Source organism: Staurois parvus, unplaced genomic scaffold (genome assembly GCF_062004578.1).
Source record: "Staurois parvus isolate SC_StPar_1 unplaced genomic scaffold, SC_StPar_1.0 ptg000077l, whole genome shotgun sequence".
Taxonomy (NCBI): domain Eukaryota; kingdom Metazoa; phylum Chordata; class Amphibia; order Anura; family Ranidae; genus Staurois; species Staurois parvus.
In genome coordinates, this window is record NW_028317873.1 from 1,606,920 (window position 1) to 1,627,500 (window position 20,581).

Here is a 20,581-nt window from a genome sequence, read left to right on the forward strand (position 1 = left end):
CACTAGATCGATTTTGGTGTAAATGAAAGATTTGCAATAAAATCAATAAAAAGAATTGCATTCAAAAAGGATGTGGCGATCATTCACAAAGAACTAAAAATAGACAGGTGAATGTACAGAATCCAAATAGCCTCAGTGGTAGCAAGCATAGAGAGCAGGGGCGGACTGACAACTCATGGGGCCCCTGGGCAGTAGGGGATCATGGGGCCCCTGTGTCCTTGCCCACACTCAAGGCACACCCAAAAAAGCCTATAAAAAAAGTACCAGGGGCATTTCATGGGGCCCCTTACTAACCTCAGGCAGTGCCCGAGTGCTCGAATGGTCAGTCCGCCCCTGATAGAGAGAGGAAGGAAGTGGCTCCAACCTGAAGAAACCTGTGTTCAGACCACATCCACCAGTACATGGAAGGCCCAACATAATGGGAAAGGCCAGCATAGTGTAAACCGTGCTCCACATGAAGGACACCATCAGTAACCAGTTTTGAGGCTTTCTAGTTTTAGGAGCCTGAGCAGGGCGTAGGAGTTCTGTGTGCTCCTAATAGCCATTTTGTTCTGGCTTCCCCTATATGTCAGGGAATGGGCAAAGCTCTACATCAAATTCAGTTTCCAGTTGAGCCTATTACAGGCAAGGTATGAGGGTTTAGAGGGTGAGTTTACCTACTGGAGGAGGTCGGTTGCAGTAAGTCTTGACACCTCCCAACTTTGAAGAACACGGTGGTGACAGCATCCTTCAGGTAGAGCTGGTTATGCTGAGCTACTGTGTATACAACTCCTAGCCCTTCTATTCACTGCTTGACTCAGAAAGTCTTATCCAGGCTGGAGCTTCTTCCTTCCTCTCTGTATGCAGGCTACCATTGAGGGCATGTAGATTCTATTCAAATCCAAGATTTTCCGATAGTCAAGTATATGATCTCTACATTGTGTTTGAGTGCAATTCTTCTTTTTTTAAAATTAATTTTATATATTACATTTCATCTACACGATCTAGTGTGCATTTTATTTATTTTTTGTCACCTACATAACATAGCATTTTTTTTTCAGAATTTAATACACACATTTCTTTCCTTGTCTCTTGTAACAAACCATTTATTCTATGATTTCTTCCATGCTTCTTTAGGTAAGGATTCAGGAAACTCAAGCAGAATTGCCTCGTGGTGCAATTCCACGCAATGTGGAAGTTATTCTTCGTGCAGAAGCTGTTGAATCTGCTATGGCAGGGGATCGATGTGATTTCACTGGTACACTGATTGTTGTTCCTGATGTAGCGGCTCTGTCAGTTGGAGGTAATGAATGCATTTGCTCCCGTGAAAGCATTTCTAATTCTAAGTGATAAAATGTTGAAATTGGTTATGGGAAGATTATGCACCTGTTTTAGTTATAATGTAGAGGATGTAATTTTTCAGTGTAAGGGGCAGAATCCTAGAACAAAGCCACGTTTACCCTAAGGGCTCGTTCACACTTGACTAATTTCTAACTCTTGTCAAAGGCCCCTATAGCATTTGACAGTCTTAGGGAGGCATTTGGGAAGCGTTAACACTCCCCAAACACCCTATGTGCATTTTTGAGGCATTTGATAGGCGTTTGCCAAGCGTTAAAACCACGCCACAAATGCTTATAATGAAGTTTAATTGTATTAATGCTCTGCAAACGCCTGCCAGGCGTTTGAGGAACGTCACCATAGACATGAATGGGAGGCTTCAACTCTTCCTGACTGGAAATGAGGCATCAATTTTGCCGCAACACTAGCGGTTCAGTGTGAACTGTGTGCTGCCATGTGTACAATTTTCATAGGCGTTAGCAGGTGTTTGAGGAGCTTTAAAAACTCTTCCCAAACGCCTGTCTAACAAAGCTAGTGTAAACTTGGCCTAAGACCACAATAGCATTGGCGAAAGATCTCATCCTGAAATAACAATTGTTGGACCTGGTCTAAAAGGACAAGCATCTGTCATTGTACAGCAACTAAGGGCGAGTTTAGAGCTGAAAGCTACCCATCCTTACTGCATGTTCAGTGATTTAAGTAAAATTGAAACTTTTCTTTGAATGTTGTAGACATAAATGCGTAGAATTTTTATATCTTTTTTTGATATTGGTTTATTTGCTTTTTTATATTCTTTTGAGAGAAGATTGAAAAAACCTACAGTACTCTGGGTGTGCTACAAATAAAACAGACATGTTCTCAATGAAATCTTCAACAGAGTTGTTAAGAGATTGGAATGAGCCGTTGTCCCAATTCATTCACTTGCAAATACAATTTTAGTTTTAACTACTGAGCTTTGTAAAAAGGCTTTTTTTTCCCCCCCAGAGACTTTCCAAAAAACGTTTAGATGGCAACAGAGAATGCCCATAGATCAGACTGAACAAAGTTCAGCTTTCCAGAGTCTTTCATATTTTACATGTTCCCAGGGGCGGACTGACCATTTGGCAACTTGGGCACTGCCCGAGGGCCCGGGGTCGGTAGGGGGCCCCATGAGATGCGCCTGGTACCTTTTTCATAGGCTTTTTTGAGTTTGGCCAGGGACACAGGGGCCTCGTGATCCCCTATTGCCCGGGGGCCCCATGAGTTGTCAGTCCGCCCCTGCATGTTCCACTTGTTGAATCAGCCTTGTTTTTAGTGTGTGACAAGGATTAAGCTGAATTTCGGCAATAATGATTTGTGAGGCTATTGTATTTCTTGTTTGTCAAACACCCTGTGAATGCAGCATAAGCTTTGACACCAGTCCACACTAGAGCTTAGAGTGGCAAGTGAGCGTGACCTTTTTTTGTAAATTTTTCTGATCATGGGGAGGGCTGGATCTGGTGTGTAGAGATTGAATCCAATCCTCCAATCAGCTGTGTAGCAATACATTACTTCCAATGGTTAGAGCTTGAATAAACATCAGCTTTGCCTGAATCTTCGAACTAATAGAAAGTAGTTTGATGTCACACATTACAAGTCACTTCCTATGAAAACAGCATGCAGATTGGACTCCTAAGGAGTCATCTGTAGAAGGATCAGATGCTCCAGAATTGTATTCATGTCCAGGTGTCCCTTTTTTGTTTAAATTTTCCGCGTGCTGAGCAGGTCTGCCTTTGAAAATTTTGTTTTTGATAAAGAAAATTTCATAAATGCTGTTTTGTCTACATAGACTCTCATTCCCAATAGCCATTTTTTATCCACAAGGCAGGCAGGGTGTAATTTTTGACTTCTCAATATTTCAGATGCACGACTAGAATCTGGAGCAAAAGTAACAGGTGGTGAAGGATTAAATAATGAAGGTATCCAAGGTCTAAAAGCATTGGGTGTCAGAGATCTGTCCTATAGATTGGCATTTTTAGCATGTTATGTAGGTGCTACTAATCCACGGGTAAGTGTCTGTTTGCCTAACTCTTACTAAGAACTGAACATTTTGTTTTCCATGTATACAATATTTCTTCCTTTTTAAGTTTGGTGGAAGAGACTTGCGGGAAGAAGATCAATCTGCAGAAAACATAAAAAATCAAATGACTGTCCAGGAGTGGGAAAAAGTATTTGAAATGAGCCAAGATAAAAATTTGTACCACAATCTATGTACAAGTCTCTTTCCTACAATACACGGTATGTGAAATACCCTACAACAATTTCAAAACCTTTTCAATAGTTTTTTCTTTTTAAATATGTATTTTAATTTTGTTTAAGCTTTCATTCTAATGTGTAAAAAAACACTATTTTAGCAGCTGAAGTAAATTGAATAAAGGAGTGTTTTGGGTTTTGCTTTTATTAAGGATGAGCCAAATGTACCTGGGTTCAGGGAACATGATCAAAGTTCAGATCCAGAACCTCATTGAAATGTTTGTTTTTGATAATAGACATTTCCTAAGTGAAAAGTCAAGGGATTGAAAAAGAGAGGGCATGGGAGACAGGGCACGGACCTGGGGACATGTACTAAAGAAAATGTATTTTAAATCAATAATTCAATGGGTAGAGGACAAAGCCACACATAAAAATGCCACTCCTTTAAATAACAAGTTTGGGGATGCCTTTAAGCTGTAGGTGTAATTTCCATGAGCGCTATAATGTAATGTACAGAGTCCATGACACCATATTCTGACATCACATCATTTCTTGTTTTATCATTGACTTTCCCTTTTACACTTTTCCACATTGACTCACAATTGATATGATCCAAAAATATTAAGACAGGATAAAGGTGAATAAAGCACCTGGACCAGATGGCATACACCCACGGGTCCTTAAAGAATTGAGCTCTGTCATTTCAAAGCCATTTTTTCTAATTTTAGGGACTCTTTAATAACTGGCATAGAACCACTGGATTGGCATAAGGCCAATGTGGTGACAATATATAAAAAGGGGTCAAAAGCTTTACCAAGTAATTATAGACCTGTTAGTTTAACTTTTATAGTTGGGAAGATACTGGAGAGTTTAATAAGACTACATAGAGTTTTTACTGAAAATATTTTAAGCAACAGACAGCATGGATTCATGAAAGACAGAAGTTGTCAAACAAATCTGATTTCTTTTTATGAGGAGGTGAGCAAAACCTTGTACAGAGGGGTGGTGGTGGATGTGGTATACTTGGATTTTGCAAAATCATTTGACACAGTTCCCCACACACTGCTAATGTGTAAGGTAAAGTCTACAGGCTTGGAAAAATCTGTATGTAAATGGATAGAAAACTGGCTAAAAGATCGTATTCAGAGAGTAGTGGTTAATGATTCATACTCTGAATGGTCTAGGGTATTCAGTAGTGTACCCCAGGGTTCAGTATTGGGACCCTTACTTTTAAAAGATTTATTAACTATTACAGGGCCTGGGATTAAAAATACGATTTCAGTCTTTGCAGATGATACAAAGCTGTGCAGTGGAACAACATCTTTACAGGATGTCAGTGGTGTATTTGTTTTGTGCTGCCCTAGGCAACACAAAAATTGCTGCCCCTCCACAGTGCACCTCCACTGTTTCTAGTGCACCAACGTTTGTTGGATGGAACTTGGCAGTTGGCCACATCTTTCTGTGAAGGTGTCAGCTAGTGGTATAAGTGGCAAGAAGGTGCCATCAGAGGTATGGGCGGCGAGAAGGTGCCATCAGAGGTATGGGCGGCGAGAAGGTGCCATCAGAGGTATGGGCGGCGAGAAGGTGCCATCAGAGGTATGGGCGGCGAGAAGGTGCCATCAGAGGTATGGGCGGCGAGAAGGTGCCATCAGAGGTATGGGCGGCGAGAAGGTGCCATCAGAGGTATGGGCGGCGAGAAGGTGCCATCAGAGGTATGGGCGGCGAGAAGGTGCCATCAGAGGTATGAGCGGCGAGAAGGTGCCATCAGAGGTATGGGCGGCGAGAAGGTGCCATCAGAGGTATGGGCGGCGAGAAGGTGCCATCAGTGGTATGGGTGGCGAGAAGGTGCCAGCAGTGGTATGAGCAGCGAGAAGGTGTCAGTGGTATGAGTCAGTCACCTGGCAGTCTGTCAGCTCTTCCCCCCCCCCCCACAGTAGTATACATGGTATACACACCAGGCCTGGTGGAGGGGCAGAGACCGAGGGGGGGCAGGGGGGAACCATGTACTGCCGATATGTATCCTCCTCACAGCTGCATTTCCCTGCCGTCTCTGTGACAGATCCCTGGACACTGCCGTTCTCTGGGATCATCTCTCAGCCCTGGCTCCCCACCACCATTCACTGCGTAGAGCTCTGACCCTCAGAGCAGCCTACAGCCTGGCCAGGCACACTGCCTGCTGGGAGTTGTAGCCCTTCCCCCGCACAGCCTGCCAGGATTGTAGTTCGCTCCTGTGGAGGTGGCAGGTCGGAGGTGGGGGAAGGACTACAACTCCCAGCATGCAGTGTGCCCGGCCAGGCTGCAGGCTGATCTGAGGGTCGGAGCTCTCTGCAGTGGATGGAGGTGGGGAACCAGGGCTGAGAGTTGATCCTGGAGGACGGCAGTGTTCAGGGGAAGCCTGATACTTCCACTCCTCACTGTATTCCTCTGCTGTAGTGACATCGCTGACATCCCTTCTTCCGAGGCGCGGCATCCCCCCGCCCCCCTGAAAAGTGCTGCCCTAGGCAAGTGCCTTGTTTGTCTCGAAGCAAATATGCCCATGCAGGATGTCTCCAACTTACAAGCAGACCTCAATGCACTGTTTAACTGGGCAAATGAGGTTTAATGTTGATAAATGTAAGGTAATGAACTTGGGGACTAAGAATATGCATGCATCATACATACTAGGGGACGTACAATTGGGGGAATCAATGCTGGAGAAGGATCTGAGGGTTCTGGTAGATCACAAGCTGCTTAACCTCCCTGGCGGTATGATTATTTCTGATTTTTGGTGCTGAAAGCGGTACCATTATTTTGCATGGAAATATGTAGTTTTTTTATTGTAGGTCTGTAATTTTTAGGAATAACTCACTGAAATCTGTCCGAACAAGAGTCTAGTAAACATCCCGGGTAGGATAAAAATTTGAAACCCGAAATCATAAATTATAATTTAATAAATAATCATAAAAAATAATATAATACATTTAATTCAATAATATAATCAAACCGAAAACACTGAAATTTGAAATAGAGCGCCAAGTTCGCATATCACTGAGCAAAGTCGCAAAATTGTTTTCAGTGTCTGATGATGAATTTCCCCCACGAATCATTATCACTCAATTCTGCAAGTGGTTCTGATTTACTATCGCTGTCCTCTAGCCGGTCTAAAACTGCTTTTGACCTAAAGGGACACTTTTTTGGACGCCATGGGCGTTTCTCAGTTTCCAGGCAGAAAGAACAGACAAAATGCAGGCAGGGCACAGGACAAAGCACTCGGGACAATATGTATGTGAAATGGGTTGAAACACCAATGTTTTACTATGTAAAATTTGTTTGGAAAAAAATTGTCATTTTTTAAAATTTTCAAATTTCCCGCCGCCGGCGGCGCCCGTACGTCCCGACGTCACAGGGACCGGAACACAGAAGCCGGATGCTGGCATCGGCCGGAGGAGATGGCTGGGGATGCTGCAGGGGACACATCGCGGGAGCGAAGGACAAGGTAAGCTCTGCAGGGACTCCCTATGCAGCGCCGCATGGTAAGCCCAAGTGTAGCTCAGGGTTACCACTTTTGGTACTGACATTTTACCCCGAGCTACACTCGGGAATACCGCCAGGGGGGTTAATAGCATGCAATGCCAAGCTGTGGTTTCTAAAGCAAGCAAAATCCTCTCTTGTATTAAGAGGTGTAGACTCCAGAGAGAGAGAGAGAGAGAGATAATTTCCCCCGGTACAAATCATTAGTAACACCTCATCTGGAATATGCAGTTCTGTTTTGGGCACCAATTCACAAAAAGAACATTGGGGAACTGGAGAAAGTACAGAGAAGGACAACTAAACTGATAAGAGGCATGGAGGAGCTCAGCTATGAGGAAAGATTAGAGGAACTGAATTTATTCTCTTGAGAAGAGGAGATTAAGGGGGGGATATGATCAACATGTATAAATACATCAGTGGTTCATATAGTGAACTCGGTGTAGAGCTATTCACCCTGAGGTCATCACAGAGGACAAGGGGGCGCTCGTCACTTGCGTCTGGAGGAAAATAGATTTAAACTCCAAACACAGGTTTCTTCACAGTGAGAGCTGTTAACATGTGGAATAGACTCCCTCAAGATTTGGTTCTGGCCAGCTCAGTGGATTGCTTTAAAAAAGGTCTGGATTCTTTCTTAGATACACAGAATATAACTGGATACTAACATTTATAGGTAAAGTTGATCCAGGGAATATCCGATTACCTCTCGGGGGATCAGGAAGGATTTTTTTTCCCCTGCAGGAGCAAATTTGGATCATGCTTTGCTGGGGTTTTTTTTCCTTCCTCTGGATCAGCTGTGGGTATAGGATTATAAACTTTTTTTTTTTTCTTTTTTTTTTTTTTATGGTTGAACTGGATGGACTTTTTTTTTTCTTTTTTCAACCAGACTAACTATGTAACTTGGTTTACATGCAAACATGCAGCATCCACGCAATATGCTTTATTTCCACCACAGTTGTAGTGGGTAGCTTTTGCCAAAAGGGGTTGGTTGGGGGGGGTTTGTTTTTGTTCTGTTTTTTTTGTTTTTCATTTACAGAAGATGAAAGTGGCACATACACATACACAGCTAAAAACCCTGTGAACAGGTCCGCTTTGGAAAAAACATACAGCTTAGCAACACAACTATAACCAACAACTGTAGGCATGCCCCGATTTTGAATTTTGGAGGGATAGAGCGGGCAGGAATTTTATACCAGGAAACTGCAAATTTTTTTGATTTCTAGCATACATCTTTGCAATTAAACTTTGAAGCCTTTGTTAAGACCAAAATTTGAGGGAGAAAGAAACCAGAATGAAATGTGCCCAAAACAAGCTTTCATTTTCATACTGTGAGGAAGGACAGATTTTTATGGATTTCATGCACACCCTTTAGCCTTTTTCAGACTGTTCTCTTGTTGTGTGAGAGATGGCAAGCAGATTGCGCCTATTATTTTATTTTTTTTTCCATGCAAGAGATGGAAATATAAAAGTATGCACAGCTTTTACATGGCCTCTATTTCTGAGGGACAGAGCAGGCAGATTTAGCTTTAAATACACTGTATGTTGTATTTTACTGAATATATTATTATTGTACGGATTGTAGACAGAGAATCTTATTAATGAAGGGCCAATTCAGGGACAGCTCACTTTATTTAAACCTGAAATTGTAAAGGAAACTGTGTTTAGGTGCACATTGATTAATAATTGTACACATTTATAGAACATAATCCTAGCTAGAGCAGCCTAGGAGGTATATATCTTGTACCTCTAGAGCAGCAGTCACTAAATGGTGGACCACGGTCCATGAACGGTCCCAGCAGCGCTGCCGCCCAGACCGCAATGACAGATCCGCCCTGCCACTTTCAGCTCACTGTCTCTCCGGCTCCCGCTCCCTACCTGAACACAAGTGCCCAGCAAGGATCCCAGCACAGCTCCTGTCTACCCTCAAGGTAGGGTGTAGTCTTAGAGGCACTTGGACGGGCCCATTTTATGTTAAGGTGGCACACATGGGCACATACTGTAGAAAAGGGCACTCTGATGGGCACATGTGATGGAAATGGGTACTTTCAGTGTAACAGGGCACTCTGACGGGAATACCTGATGTAAGGTGGCAGTGTGATGGGGATACCTGATGTAAAGGGGCACTCTGATGACACACCTGATGTGATGGGAATACAGGATGTAAAGTAATGGGGCATGCTGATGGGCACACCCTATTCAGACATAAGAAAATTTTAGTGACCTGACCTCCTTGAATTTTAATTCAATACTTCTACTCTAGAGTATGATGGAGCCCATGCAAGTCAAATTACTGCAGGTTAGGGGATCCTAATTTCTTCATGGTTGCTGAGGAGCAGGGGTGGACTGACCATTCAGGCACTCTGGCACTGCCCGGGGTCAGTAGGGGGCCCAATGAAATGCTCCTGATACTTTTTTTTTTTTTTTTTAATATAGGCTTTTTTGCGTGTGGGCAAGGATGCAGGGGCACCATGATCCCCTATTGCCCGGGGGCCCCATGAAATGTCAGTCTGCCAAGGATGAGGAGTATGTTCTCATAAGCTACATTTCCCCAGCCATGTACTACTTCTGGGGTTTGGAAGGCATTCAACCCATGCCCAGTGCCTACAAGGAAAAAAAGTGCCCTGCTTACAGATGAAGCACCACTACCACTGCTTGTGCCTGTGGACAACAGTTGCTCACCCACTCATAGCTGCAGAGGAACTTTGCCTCTTCCTGTAGACCTTCCAGACATGATGCTGATAATGTGGGGCTTAAGCCATACTTTTCTTTGCAGCTATTGTGAGAGCTGTACTGAGGGATATGGGGGGGGGGATGCTTGAGTGCACTGTAAACTGATGGTTTGGTGGACTAAACAGCACCTCGGTGATTTTTGGAACTCCGTTACAAAGGCAGCTGTTGTGGTAATGGCACCAACAGATACATTGTGGTTGTTTCTGCTGAGCTAAAAAATATATAAATAAAAGACACTAAAAAATAAAACCCCAGCTAAAATAAAGTTCAAGCACAAAATGATAAAAACAAAAAACACTAACCATCCGCTAGAAAACACCTACAAGCAAATGATAACCCTTTATTTAATGCAGGAGGAAATATACTGCTACCGGGGGGGGGGGGGGGAACAGGCCCACCCCAAATTAACAAGGGGTAACAGCAGTAACACAGCAACAGAACTTGCCTGCTATTTTAAAAAAACACCTACAGGATAAAGTTTCTGGCCAATCTGTCAACTAAACTCCATTTTTTTTTAGTTGTGCTCATAGAAAAACCTGTTGCCTGAACATTAATTTCATTTTTCTTGCCATAGTCCATTTTATTTCCTGATTGAGATGCAGCTGTATTTAAGCCCAGCAATAGTGTACTACATGTGCAAATATGATGCCAAAATAGTGTTGCTGATGCTGTTGGTGAAAATTGTACTGTTCTGTAACACCATATACAGCCTTAAGTATATACTTTACCCAGTTGCCGCCTGACCTATAGCCAGATGGCGGCCGGGCGAACAGCTGATCCCTCCGGGTGGATGCCATATGGCATCCTTTCAGGCATGTGCAGTGCGCCTTCCCACAGGGCCGTGCTGTGGTGCGATCTGTCACTGGCCGTGTACCTTGGACACGGCCAATGACAGATCTGTGTACCAGCCCCATTGCCAGTACCATGTGACCTGCTGTGACCAATCACAGCAGGTCACATGACAGTTGTATACAATGGATGGCTTCCTTTCATGCCATCCATTGTATACAAGTGTGACTAGCTGTGACTGGTCACAGTGATCACATGCACAAGCTGGGCCAATCACAACTGTGTCATGTGATTAGCCGTGGCCAAATCACAGCTAATCACAAAAAAAACCCTGAATGAATTGATGTTGTTCAGGTAAATGCTTGCTTATAGAAAAGTAATTCTTTGCTATAAGCAAATTGTGTAAAAATAAAAAGCAGCACAATGTTACTATGGTAACATTGTACTACTTTGGTCATAGTGAAATATGAGACAAAATGTAATAAATTAAAACTAATAAAAAATTAGAAACAAAATTATCAATTTTTTTTTCGTACTGTCACCAGTCAGTGTCCCTGATCACCGCCATGCCAATTATATGATGCTGTACTTGTGAAAATTGTGAATTATTTTTTTTCATTTTCCAAAAAATGCACAAAAATTACAACTTAAAAAACTCACTATGCCTCTTATGAAATACGTCGGACTGTCTACTTTGCAAAAAAAATGGTCATTTGGGGGATATCTGTACTATTCTGACATTCTTGGACCTCAAGAAATTAGATTGGCCGCCAGTACTTCAGGATTGATCAATATTCAGATATATCCCACAGTTTGTGAACTCTATAACTTTTCTACAAACTAAATACATCCTAACTTTGGGTTATTTTCACCAAAGAAATGTAGTAGAATACATCCTGGCCTAAATTTTTAAAGAACAATTTTATTTATTTGCAAACTTTTGTAACAGAAACAAAGAAACTTGTTTTTTGTTTTTTCAAACTTTTCGGTCTTTTTTTGTTAATTTAGCAAAAAATAAAAACCCCAGCGGTGATTAAATACCACCAAAAGTAAGCGCTAGTTGTGTGAAGAAAATTATAAAATTTTAGTTTGGGAACAGTGTTGTATGACTGAGCAATTGTCATTCAAAGTATGAGAGCGCTGAAACCTGAAAAATGGCCTGGGCAGGAAAAGGGTAAAGGTGAAATTGAAAAAAACAAAAAACACCAGTCCTTCACAGTGCCATAAAAAGAAAATGCCTATATTCTAATAGGCTCCCTATAATTTTTTTTTTCAACATTTCTTTGTCTATTAGCCTTGTAAATGACCAGAAATGATTTTTCAAGATATGCCCTCGATAGACTTCAGTAATTGTGAGTTGGACCAAGACACATTGCTCCTCGTTTGTTGTTTCTAATCCTGAAATAAACTCAAAATATAACCCAAAGGAGTAGTTTAACATTTTTAATGGATTTGATTTTACGATGAACAGCCAAAGGGAAAGGCAAAGCTGATTGTGTTGTGGTTTTTTCTTTTGGTGTAATTTTACTTGGCAACACAGAAGGTGGGGCTCCTATCCCTGCAACACACAGAACTCAACCACAATTCATTTAATAAAAAACCCTAAACGCTCTTTATTAAATTGGCTCTCAGTCATAAACATTAACACCCTGACACTATGTTGCTCTCACTATCTAACTGATGGGATAAGTTATCCAGCATTCACACTTTGACTGCTCTGAGGCTTTTCATCAGGGTCAGAGAGGTGTGAAGCACATTATGAGCTGCTGCCAAAATTTTAATGACCCCAAATTTCAGCAATTCTTCTATAATTTTAGAATTAAATTTGCATAAAAAAGGTTTGGTTGATTCGTGGCAACGACCCAAATCTAGCCCTTCCTTACATTTGATAATGAGCAAACTTTAAAACTAGGCAAATAGGTTTGTGTCTTTTTGTTTTTTGTTTTTTTTTATTTTTATAAAGACTTTCATATTTCCACAATCCATAAACTGATGACCAATAATTGCTCATTTTAGAGTGGTCTTCTGTGTGTTGTTTTTTGTTTGTTTTTTTTTTTCTTCTTAAATCTGTACTTTTTTTTTTTTTTTGTTGAAGGGAATGATGAAATTAAAAGAGGCGTCCTTTTAATGCTATTTGGGGGTGTGCCAAAAACTACAATGGAAGGCACTTCACTGAGGGGAGATATCAATGTATGCATTATTGGAGACCCAAGTACATCGAAAAGCCAGTTTCTCAAGTAAGATGTGAACTAGTTTACTAAAATTGCTTTTCCGACTGCCATAGCTATCTGTAAAACTTGTGTTTCTCACAACACTAATCTTACAAACACGTCATTTTTGTGATTGTGTTTACTTTGACTCAAAAAGCTCTAGGTCACATGTTACGCAAGTGTAACAATATGAACTGGAGAAATCTGTGTAATACTAATAGACTGACACTGTAGCAGGGACAGACTGACAACTCATGGGGCCCCCGGGCAATAGGGGATCATGGGGCCCCTGTGTCCTTGCCCAAACTCAAAAAAGCCTATGAAAAAGGTACCAGGGGCATCTCATGGGGCCCCCTACTGACCCCAGGCCCTCGGGCAGTGCCTGAGTTTTCAAATGGTCAGTCCACCCCTGCACTGTAGTTGTCTGCAGTGTAACATCTCTGTGCCTCCTTTTAAAAGCTAGACATGGTTGTTTGCACAATTGTGTGTAAAGCAATGTTTTTGGTAGATTCTGAAAGTTTCTTCTCTCTGGGACTGAGGTGGGGAGAACTCTCCTCCTTGAGTTTCGAAGCCTGTACTGCTGTCAGTTATTAATGGGGTCCACTCTCTGCATTAGATATTTATTTGAATCTGCGGAGCATAAAAGTAGACATTAACAGATTGAAAGCACTCTACTACCTGCAGAACCACAACTGTTCCTAAGTTCCTTGTGGCTCCGTCCTCACGCACCCCACTTTTTCCTGGACACTGTCAAAGCTACAACAAGAGTATGGTGCTCTATTCCACAATTAAATAAAGGTATATCCTGACTGTGATGGAGGGTAGGCAGGACAGAACACACAAAGCGGATGGCAAACACACAAAGCTTTATTGAGACAAAATGACAGTCACTCAATGGAGGGATTGCAGGGAGGGTGACCTTGCCAGTAGGGGAATAGTTAGGAGAGAGCCAAAACACTTGTAGTCCAGCCCCAAGGGCAAGTTAAGGTCTCTGCCAACAGTTTGTAATCCAACAGTGAGGCAGAGGAAAGGTTCCAGAACAGTTCAAGCAAAACAGGGGAAGCATGTACTCGTGGATCCAACAGGGTGTCCAGTCTCCCAGAGGACCAGATAGTATGACACAGGTACCTGACAGAGTATGTGTGTGGTCTCCCCCTTGGCTGGGGTCTCAGGAAGGGCTGGCGTGCAGTCTCCCCTCTGGCTGGGGTCTCAGGCAGGGCTGGCGTGCGGTCTCCCCCTTGGCTGGGCTCTCAGGCAGGGCTGGTGTGCGGTCTCCCCTCTGGCTGGGGTCTCAGGCAGGGCTGGCGTGCAGTCTCCCCTCTGGCTGGGGTCTAAGGCAGGGCTGGCGTGCGGTCTCCCCCTTGGCTGGGGTCTCGGGCAGGGCTAGCGTGCGGTCTCCCCCTTGGCTGGGGTCTCAGGCAGGGCTAGCGTGTGGTCTCCCCCCTTGGCTGGGGTCTCAGGCAAGGCTGGCGTGTGGTCTCCCCCTTGGCTGGGGTCTCAGGTAGAGTTTAGCCACGAGGGTCCCGCCGCAGCTGGGCTCCCTCGATGGCTGCGCAGCAGAAAAGGATGATCGGGAAGAGCCCAGCACCAGTCTCAAACCGGTGTAGGACGCTTCCCGGTCGCCCTGGCAACCGTGGGCGGCGTGCCTCGTTGCTTGGCAATGAGGCTCAGCTTCAAAGAGCTGAGTCAGAATGAGAGACAGCAGGGGGCCGGTCATCCTGAAAGGGGGGAAGTGGCTAACGAAGTTTGGGCTAGAATACACACACACAGACACACACAGAAAATTGTTAACGAAGTTTGGGCAAGAATACACAATAGAATACACACAGGACAGAGAGGAAATTGTCTAACAAAGTTTGGGTTGGAATGTATTATTGCAGGGGAGGAAAGGCATTAATTGAATTTGGGAACACAAAGCAGGATGACAGTGGAGGAAATACATTGATTGAACTTGGGAACATTTGGCAGGATGACGGGGGAGATGCATTGATTGAAGTTGGGAACATTTGGCACAAGAACGTAAGGAATTAATTAAGGATGTACTTCATTTGGGCACAAGAAATTAAGTATGGGATTAAGGAAGAAATTAATAATTGGGGCTGCAAGAGCACCTATATTGTGACACTGACGAATACTAGAACATCTACCATTGATGTCCTTGACATTATTATACCCAAACCTACCTATACATGTCTGGACCGCCAAAGGGGTAACCTCTATAGGTCAACTGTATTCACACCAGAGTCTTCAAACCTTCCAGAACCTGCCTGCCACTTTCCAGATCCCGAAACAAGATTTCTATTTCTACCTCCGCATATGGCACATGCTCGCACCAATAATTTGGTCTCCTACGCATCTCGCTGACAATCTCATTCCATTTTACACTTCCTGTCAGCCAAAGCTAAAAGGCCTCTCCTTCTACAATGTTTTCAAAACTCTGCCCACTACTTTCAAAAACACTATCCAGTTCTGGGAACAGACATTGGACTTCCACATGCCAACATCCTCTTGGCACCAGGTGCTACCCAACCCCCGCTCATTCTCCAGGAATATTTCCCACTGGGAATTGACTATGAAAATCTTCTATCAATGGTACTACACCCCCACCAGGTTGGCTAAAATCTTCCCCTTCCCCTCCACCTCACCCAAATGCTGGAGAAATTGTGATCTGGAGGCATCCTTGATCCACATCTGGTGGTCTTGTCCGCCACTTGAGAAGCTGTGAACTGATGTAAATCACCTCCTCCACACGACAGGATGCTCAGTCCAACGAAGTCCTCAGATGGCCCTCTTGGTTGTGGGTCTCTGTGCCTGGCCCCCTCCAACATGCTCTCTTGTCACCCATATACTCATAGCTACCAGACTGTCCATAGCCCATAACTGGAAGAAACCTTCTCCGCCCACCATACAAATGGTAATCTCCCTCTTGAATGACCAGTACCTAATGGAATTCATGGTTGCCAAAGCACATTTGATGATCACGAAGTTCCAGGAAAAATGGATAGAGTGGTCTCATGACTCGAAGCTGCCCACTTTCCTGAATTCCTTTTGTTCTCTTGAATAACTGCCTTAATGCACCCTCTGCCTTAAAACTACAGGGAGCTGTGGTTACTCCTAGCCCTCCTCCATTCTCTCTTGTATGATATGTCTAAATGTCTTTATGTATTGGAAACTTATGTGTAACTATTTGGTCATGGAATGTTTCATAGCACTGCCTTTTTCAATGCTATGTAAACATAAAAAATTTTAATAAAAAATAAATGAGAAAAGTAGATATTAAAACATGCAAAAGTGAGCAGAAACATCCACAACTTTGAAGATACAGGAGAGTAATTGGGGGATTTATTGCAGCGAGTATTCATGAGGATGGAATATATTTTTAAGAAGGCAATGGATGAATGTTCTGATTGCAGAATGCATGACTGCTATCTTTAATGAAGTTGTCACAAACTACTAGAAGGCCATTGAGACCCAAGCAGCTGTCTGACTCTGAATTGGACTACATTTGAGCAAGGTGAGGGTGGGCAAGGAACACTAGATACAAGTCTGTACTTCTTGAGGCATTCACTACCTGGTGGTAGTAAGGGTGATTATGAATCCAGTGGAGTGATGATAGTTCAACAAGGGTCTTTGATCCTCCCTGAGTTACCTGGTGGAACCCTTAGCCATAACAATTTTTGCCACCATTCCTGGATTTTTTTTTTCTGTCTGGTGCACACCATTAAAAGAGGGATATATGAAGGCTCATAATTGTGTACCCCCTCTGACTGTTCCACAGTTTGTAGTGGTGCAGCCACAAATAAAAATGGATCAATAGAGATTCTGTCACTTATTATTATTATTATACAGTATTTATAAAGCGCCAATAGTTCGCTCAGTGCTGTACATTACAGAGGGGGACAGAACAATACCAATATAATGCAAAACATGAGGGGATCGAGGGCCCTGCTCTTTCGAGCTTACAATCTAGGAGGGAGGGGATGGTGGCACAGGAAAGTGGAGGAGGTCGGCAAGTTAGCAGGGGGTGGGGTAGGCTTCCCTGAAGAGGTGGGTTTTCAGGGTGCGCCTAAAGGAGAGGAGAGTAGGTGATAATCTGATGGGTTGGGGCAGGGAGTTCCAGAGGATGGGTGACACCCTGGAGAAGTCCTGGAGGCGGGCATGGGAGGAGGAGACCAGGGAACTAGAGAGAAGGAGGTCTTGTGAAGAGCGGAGTGTGCGTGTTGGGTGGTACTTGGATATTAGGTCGGTGATGTAGTTCGGAGCAGTATGGTGGACGGCTTTGTACGTCAGTGTTAGGATTTTGAATTTGATCCGTTGCGCAATTGGAAGCCAGTGGAGGGATGGGCAGAGGGGGGTGGCGGAAACAGAGCGGTTGGAAAGGTGAATGAGTCTGGCAGCCGTATTCAGGATCGACTGAAGGGGGGATAGCCTGTGGAGGGGCAGGCCAGTAAGGAGGGAGTTGCAGTAATCGATCTACACAATTATAATAGAGTGGGGGAAAAATCATCAGCATGATTTAATTAATGACACGTGATTGAACCTGTGTGAGAGAGCGCTTCATCACACATTCATTATCGAGTATTAAAGGTATTCTTTGATATCCACACAGCAGCTGTCAAGTTTCTTTCAACACTTTTAGCATTTTATTTTAACACAGACTTTTCATATTCATTTGGAATGAAAAATGGTGCTTAACCTCCTTTCTTTAGAAACCTATAAAACTTCTGGAAAACCAGTTGCCATAATTTAAATAATTAGTTGGAGCCTAAACGACAGCAACAAAACATCCAAGCTTTGAACATACCATTATTAAAAGAAAAAAATATTGCTCAACCATGACTCCTAATAGAAAACATTCTTTAGGCAAACACAATCCCTGGAATTCATAAAGTCTGGCACAGATATATATTATTTTTTTTAAAGAAATGTCTTTTGTTCTAAAAGTGGTGCAGTATGTGCCAAATTCATGTAGCCCCACTTTCATAAGATACAAATCGTCAGCATTTAATTTTGAATTTATCGCATTGAATGCATTACAATTTGGCACGTTCAATGTGACACAATGTAAAAGTGGCTTATATAGGAATTTGATGCACGAGTAGCTGTCAGAGCCTAAAGTGTCACATTTGGTGCAGTATCTTAACAAGAGGGGTGAACCCCAGAAAAGTAGTGCAGCAGCTTTATTGAATTCCCCCCAGTGACTGGGAAAGGAGAGCACTAATCATAGAATACCCAGAGTTCAATAAGAAACTGTAAAGGTGCAGAGATTCACACCTAAGACAGAAACTATCCATGGGAGGAATACAATAGAAGCTGAAGTTTCAAAAAAGCTCAACTTTTATGTCCAGGAAGTGTGCAAAGAAAAACATACTTGCCTGCTCTGTGCAGTGTTTTTGCACAGAACAGCCCCAATTTCTCCTCTTCTGGGGTACCCTGCCAGCACTCCTGGCCCCTCCCTACTGCCAAATGCTCCCACAGTAAACCGCTTGCTATGGGGTCCAGCCGAGCAAGCTCGCTCCGGAGCCCCTGCTCTGTGTCCATTCACACACAGATGTGGCTTGGCCCCACCCCCACGCTCTCCTTATTGAATCACTGGTGTTGGTTGACAGTAGTGGGAGCCAATGGTCCCTGCTGTCTCAGCCAGTGAGGAGGGAGAGAATCAGGACAGCCGAGGCTCTCATGCACATCTCTGTATCAAGATGGGGTTCAGATAAGTAATAAGGGGGGGAAGGATAGGAGGGCTGCTGCACACAGAAGCTTTTCACCTCCATGCATAGAATGGATGAAGGTTAAAAAACCTTGAACCTTTACGAGCACTTTAAGAACAGTGCGTGATATGTTAATCATCCTCCTGTGAGCACCCAATTTATTTTCAAGTGCTGCAGATGGCACAACATTTGTAAAGGTAAATGGACAAATGTGGATGTACACGGTCTTCCTCTGCTGGTGTCTCAACAGTACCAACCTCAGAATTCTGATATGTGGTCAGTTTCCTCCTCTCTATTCAACAATTTTGCCTGATCATTTCACTTGTCAGACACTCTTTACCAGAGGCGGACTGACCATTTGGAAACTCGGGCACTGCCCGAGGGCCCAGGGTCAGTAGGGGGCCCCATGAGATGCCCCTGGTACCTTTGTCATAGGCTATTTTGAGTTTGGGCAAGGACACAGGGGCCCCGAGATCCCCTATTGCCCGGGGGCCCCATGAGTTGTCAGTCCGCCCCTGCTCTTTACACGTTCAACTGAATTTCTAAATTCTCCCCAAACATCAAATCTAAAACAATATTTAATAAAAGGTATAGTTAATTGGATTCAGCAGTTATTCACCATTCGTGACACAAGTGTACAACAAGGGTGAGATTTGGGTTTGAAAAAATGTTGGGTTCAAGGCAAACGCAGCATGATCATGGACTAAATGAACAAATACAGCAATCTGCCCCCATAATACATTTTAATGAAAATACACTGCAAGGGCTTTTGAACTTCTAAAAGTTTTTTTTTTTCTTCATTTGGGGGTATCTTGATTTTATGTTGATGTGGCTTTGGGGGTGCTCAAAGTGCAGCATTTGTTCCTGACCATCTTGGTGACTTGTTGTAATTACATTTTTGGTCTTTACAGAAGAAAAGGAGGCACTCTTTGTGTCTGGAACCTTCACATATAGAAAGTCCTGTTCACAGTAAGAGCTGTGAAAATGTGTTTATAGGCTTCCTCAAGAACATATTCTGGCCAACTTGGTAGTTTGTTTAAATAAGAGCTGGATGCATTCCTAAATATAGAAAATGTAATTGGATATTAACATTTATAGGTATTAGTATCTGATTGTTGATCCATTGAATATCTGATTGCATTCAGGGGATCAGGATGTAATTTGTTTCACCTAGTGGAGAAAATTGGACCATGCTTCATAGGGTGTTTTTGTTTGCACCCTTTTTTTATTGACCTTTTTTTTAATGCTATTAGACAAGTTCTTGCTGAAGAAAGGATATGGGTATAGAAAAAAACAGCAGTGAGCGCTAATCCTGAAAGCGGCTGAGCACTCTAAGCAACCAATATAAACTTAAATGAAATAACATAAAAATAGTGCAGCGCTAAAAGTAGTGACAATAAGACAAATAAAAGTCCACTAAAAGTCTTGGTCATATGGACGTGTCCAGTGACAAATGAGGATTCAGAATTGGTGATCCGTGTGGAAACGGCTGAAAAACGCACTCACCAGAAGTAAGACACATAAACGCAGTGTGCATCTAGAGCTCATGGATCCTCAATCCAGAGGGGAGTAAAGCTGGTCCGGTTACAGGAATGGTGAATCCCTCCTCTGTGGATGCAGCAACAGATCCTCCTTCTCTCGATTAGGTGTAGAATTCCAAGATCAAGATTCTGCAAGCAAAAGCTCCTTAAGAGCAGCTCATTGGCTCCCCAACTATCTTAATTTGCATTAAGCAGATCTAGTGTTCTGATTTGCCGATGCTCTGTCTTACGCAACTCTACTCACACTTTGGCGTCACACTGGTGACGCCAAAGTGTGAGTAGAGTTGCGTAGGACAGAGCATCGGCAAATCAGAACACTAGATCTGCTTAATGCAAATTAAGATAGTTGGGGAGCCAATGAGCTGCTCTTAAGGAGCTTTTGCTTGCAGAATCTTGATCTTGGAATTCTACACCTAATCGAGAGAAGGAGGATCTGTTGCTGCATCCACAGAGGAGGGATTCACCATTCCTGTAACCGGACCAGCTTTACTCCCCTCTGGATTGAGGATCCATGAGCTCTAGATGCACACTGCGTTTATGTGTCTTACTTCTGGTGAGTGCGTTTTTC

At 43.2% G+C, this 20,581-nt stretch overlaps 1 protein-coding gene across 4 annotated transcripts in view; it reads left to right on the forward strand.

Moving 5' to 3' along the window:
• The window catches only part of LOC149469272 (maternal DNA replication licensing factor mcm6), a 128,105-nt gene that overhangs the window by 34,499 nt on the left and 73,025 nt on the right, over positions 1-20,581 (forward strand). For all 4 annotated transcript variants that reach the window (XM_089669484.1, XM_089669483.1, XM_089669482.1 and 1 more), the window contains exons 5-8: positions 1,117-1,282; positions 3,198-3,343; positions 3,423-3,573; positions 12,650-12,791. In XM_089669484.1, the coding sequence (XP_089525610.1) occupies positions 1,117-1,282; positions 3,198-3,343; positions 3,423-3,573; positions 12,650-12,791 (605 nt within the window). The remainder of the gene's footprint in view (positions 1-1,116; positions 1,283-3,197; positions 3,344-3,422; positions 3,574-12,649; positions 12,792-20,581) is intronic.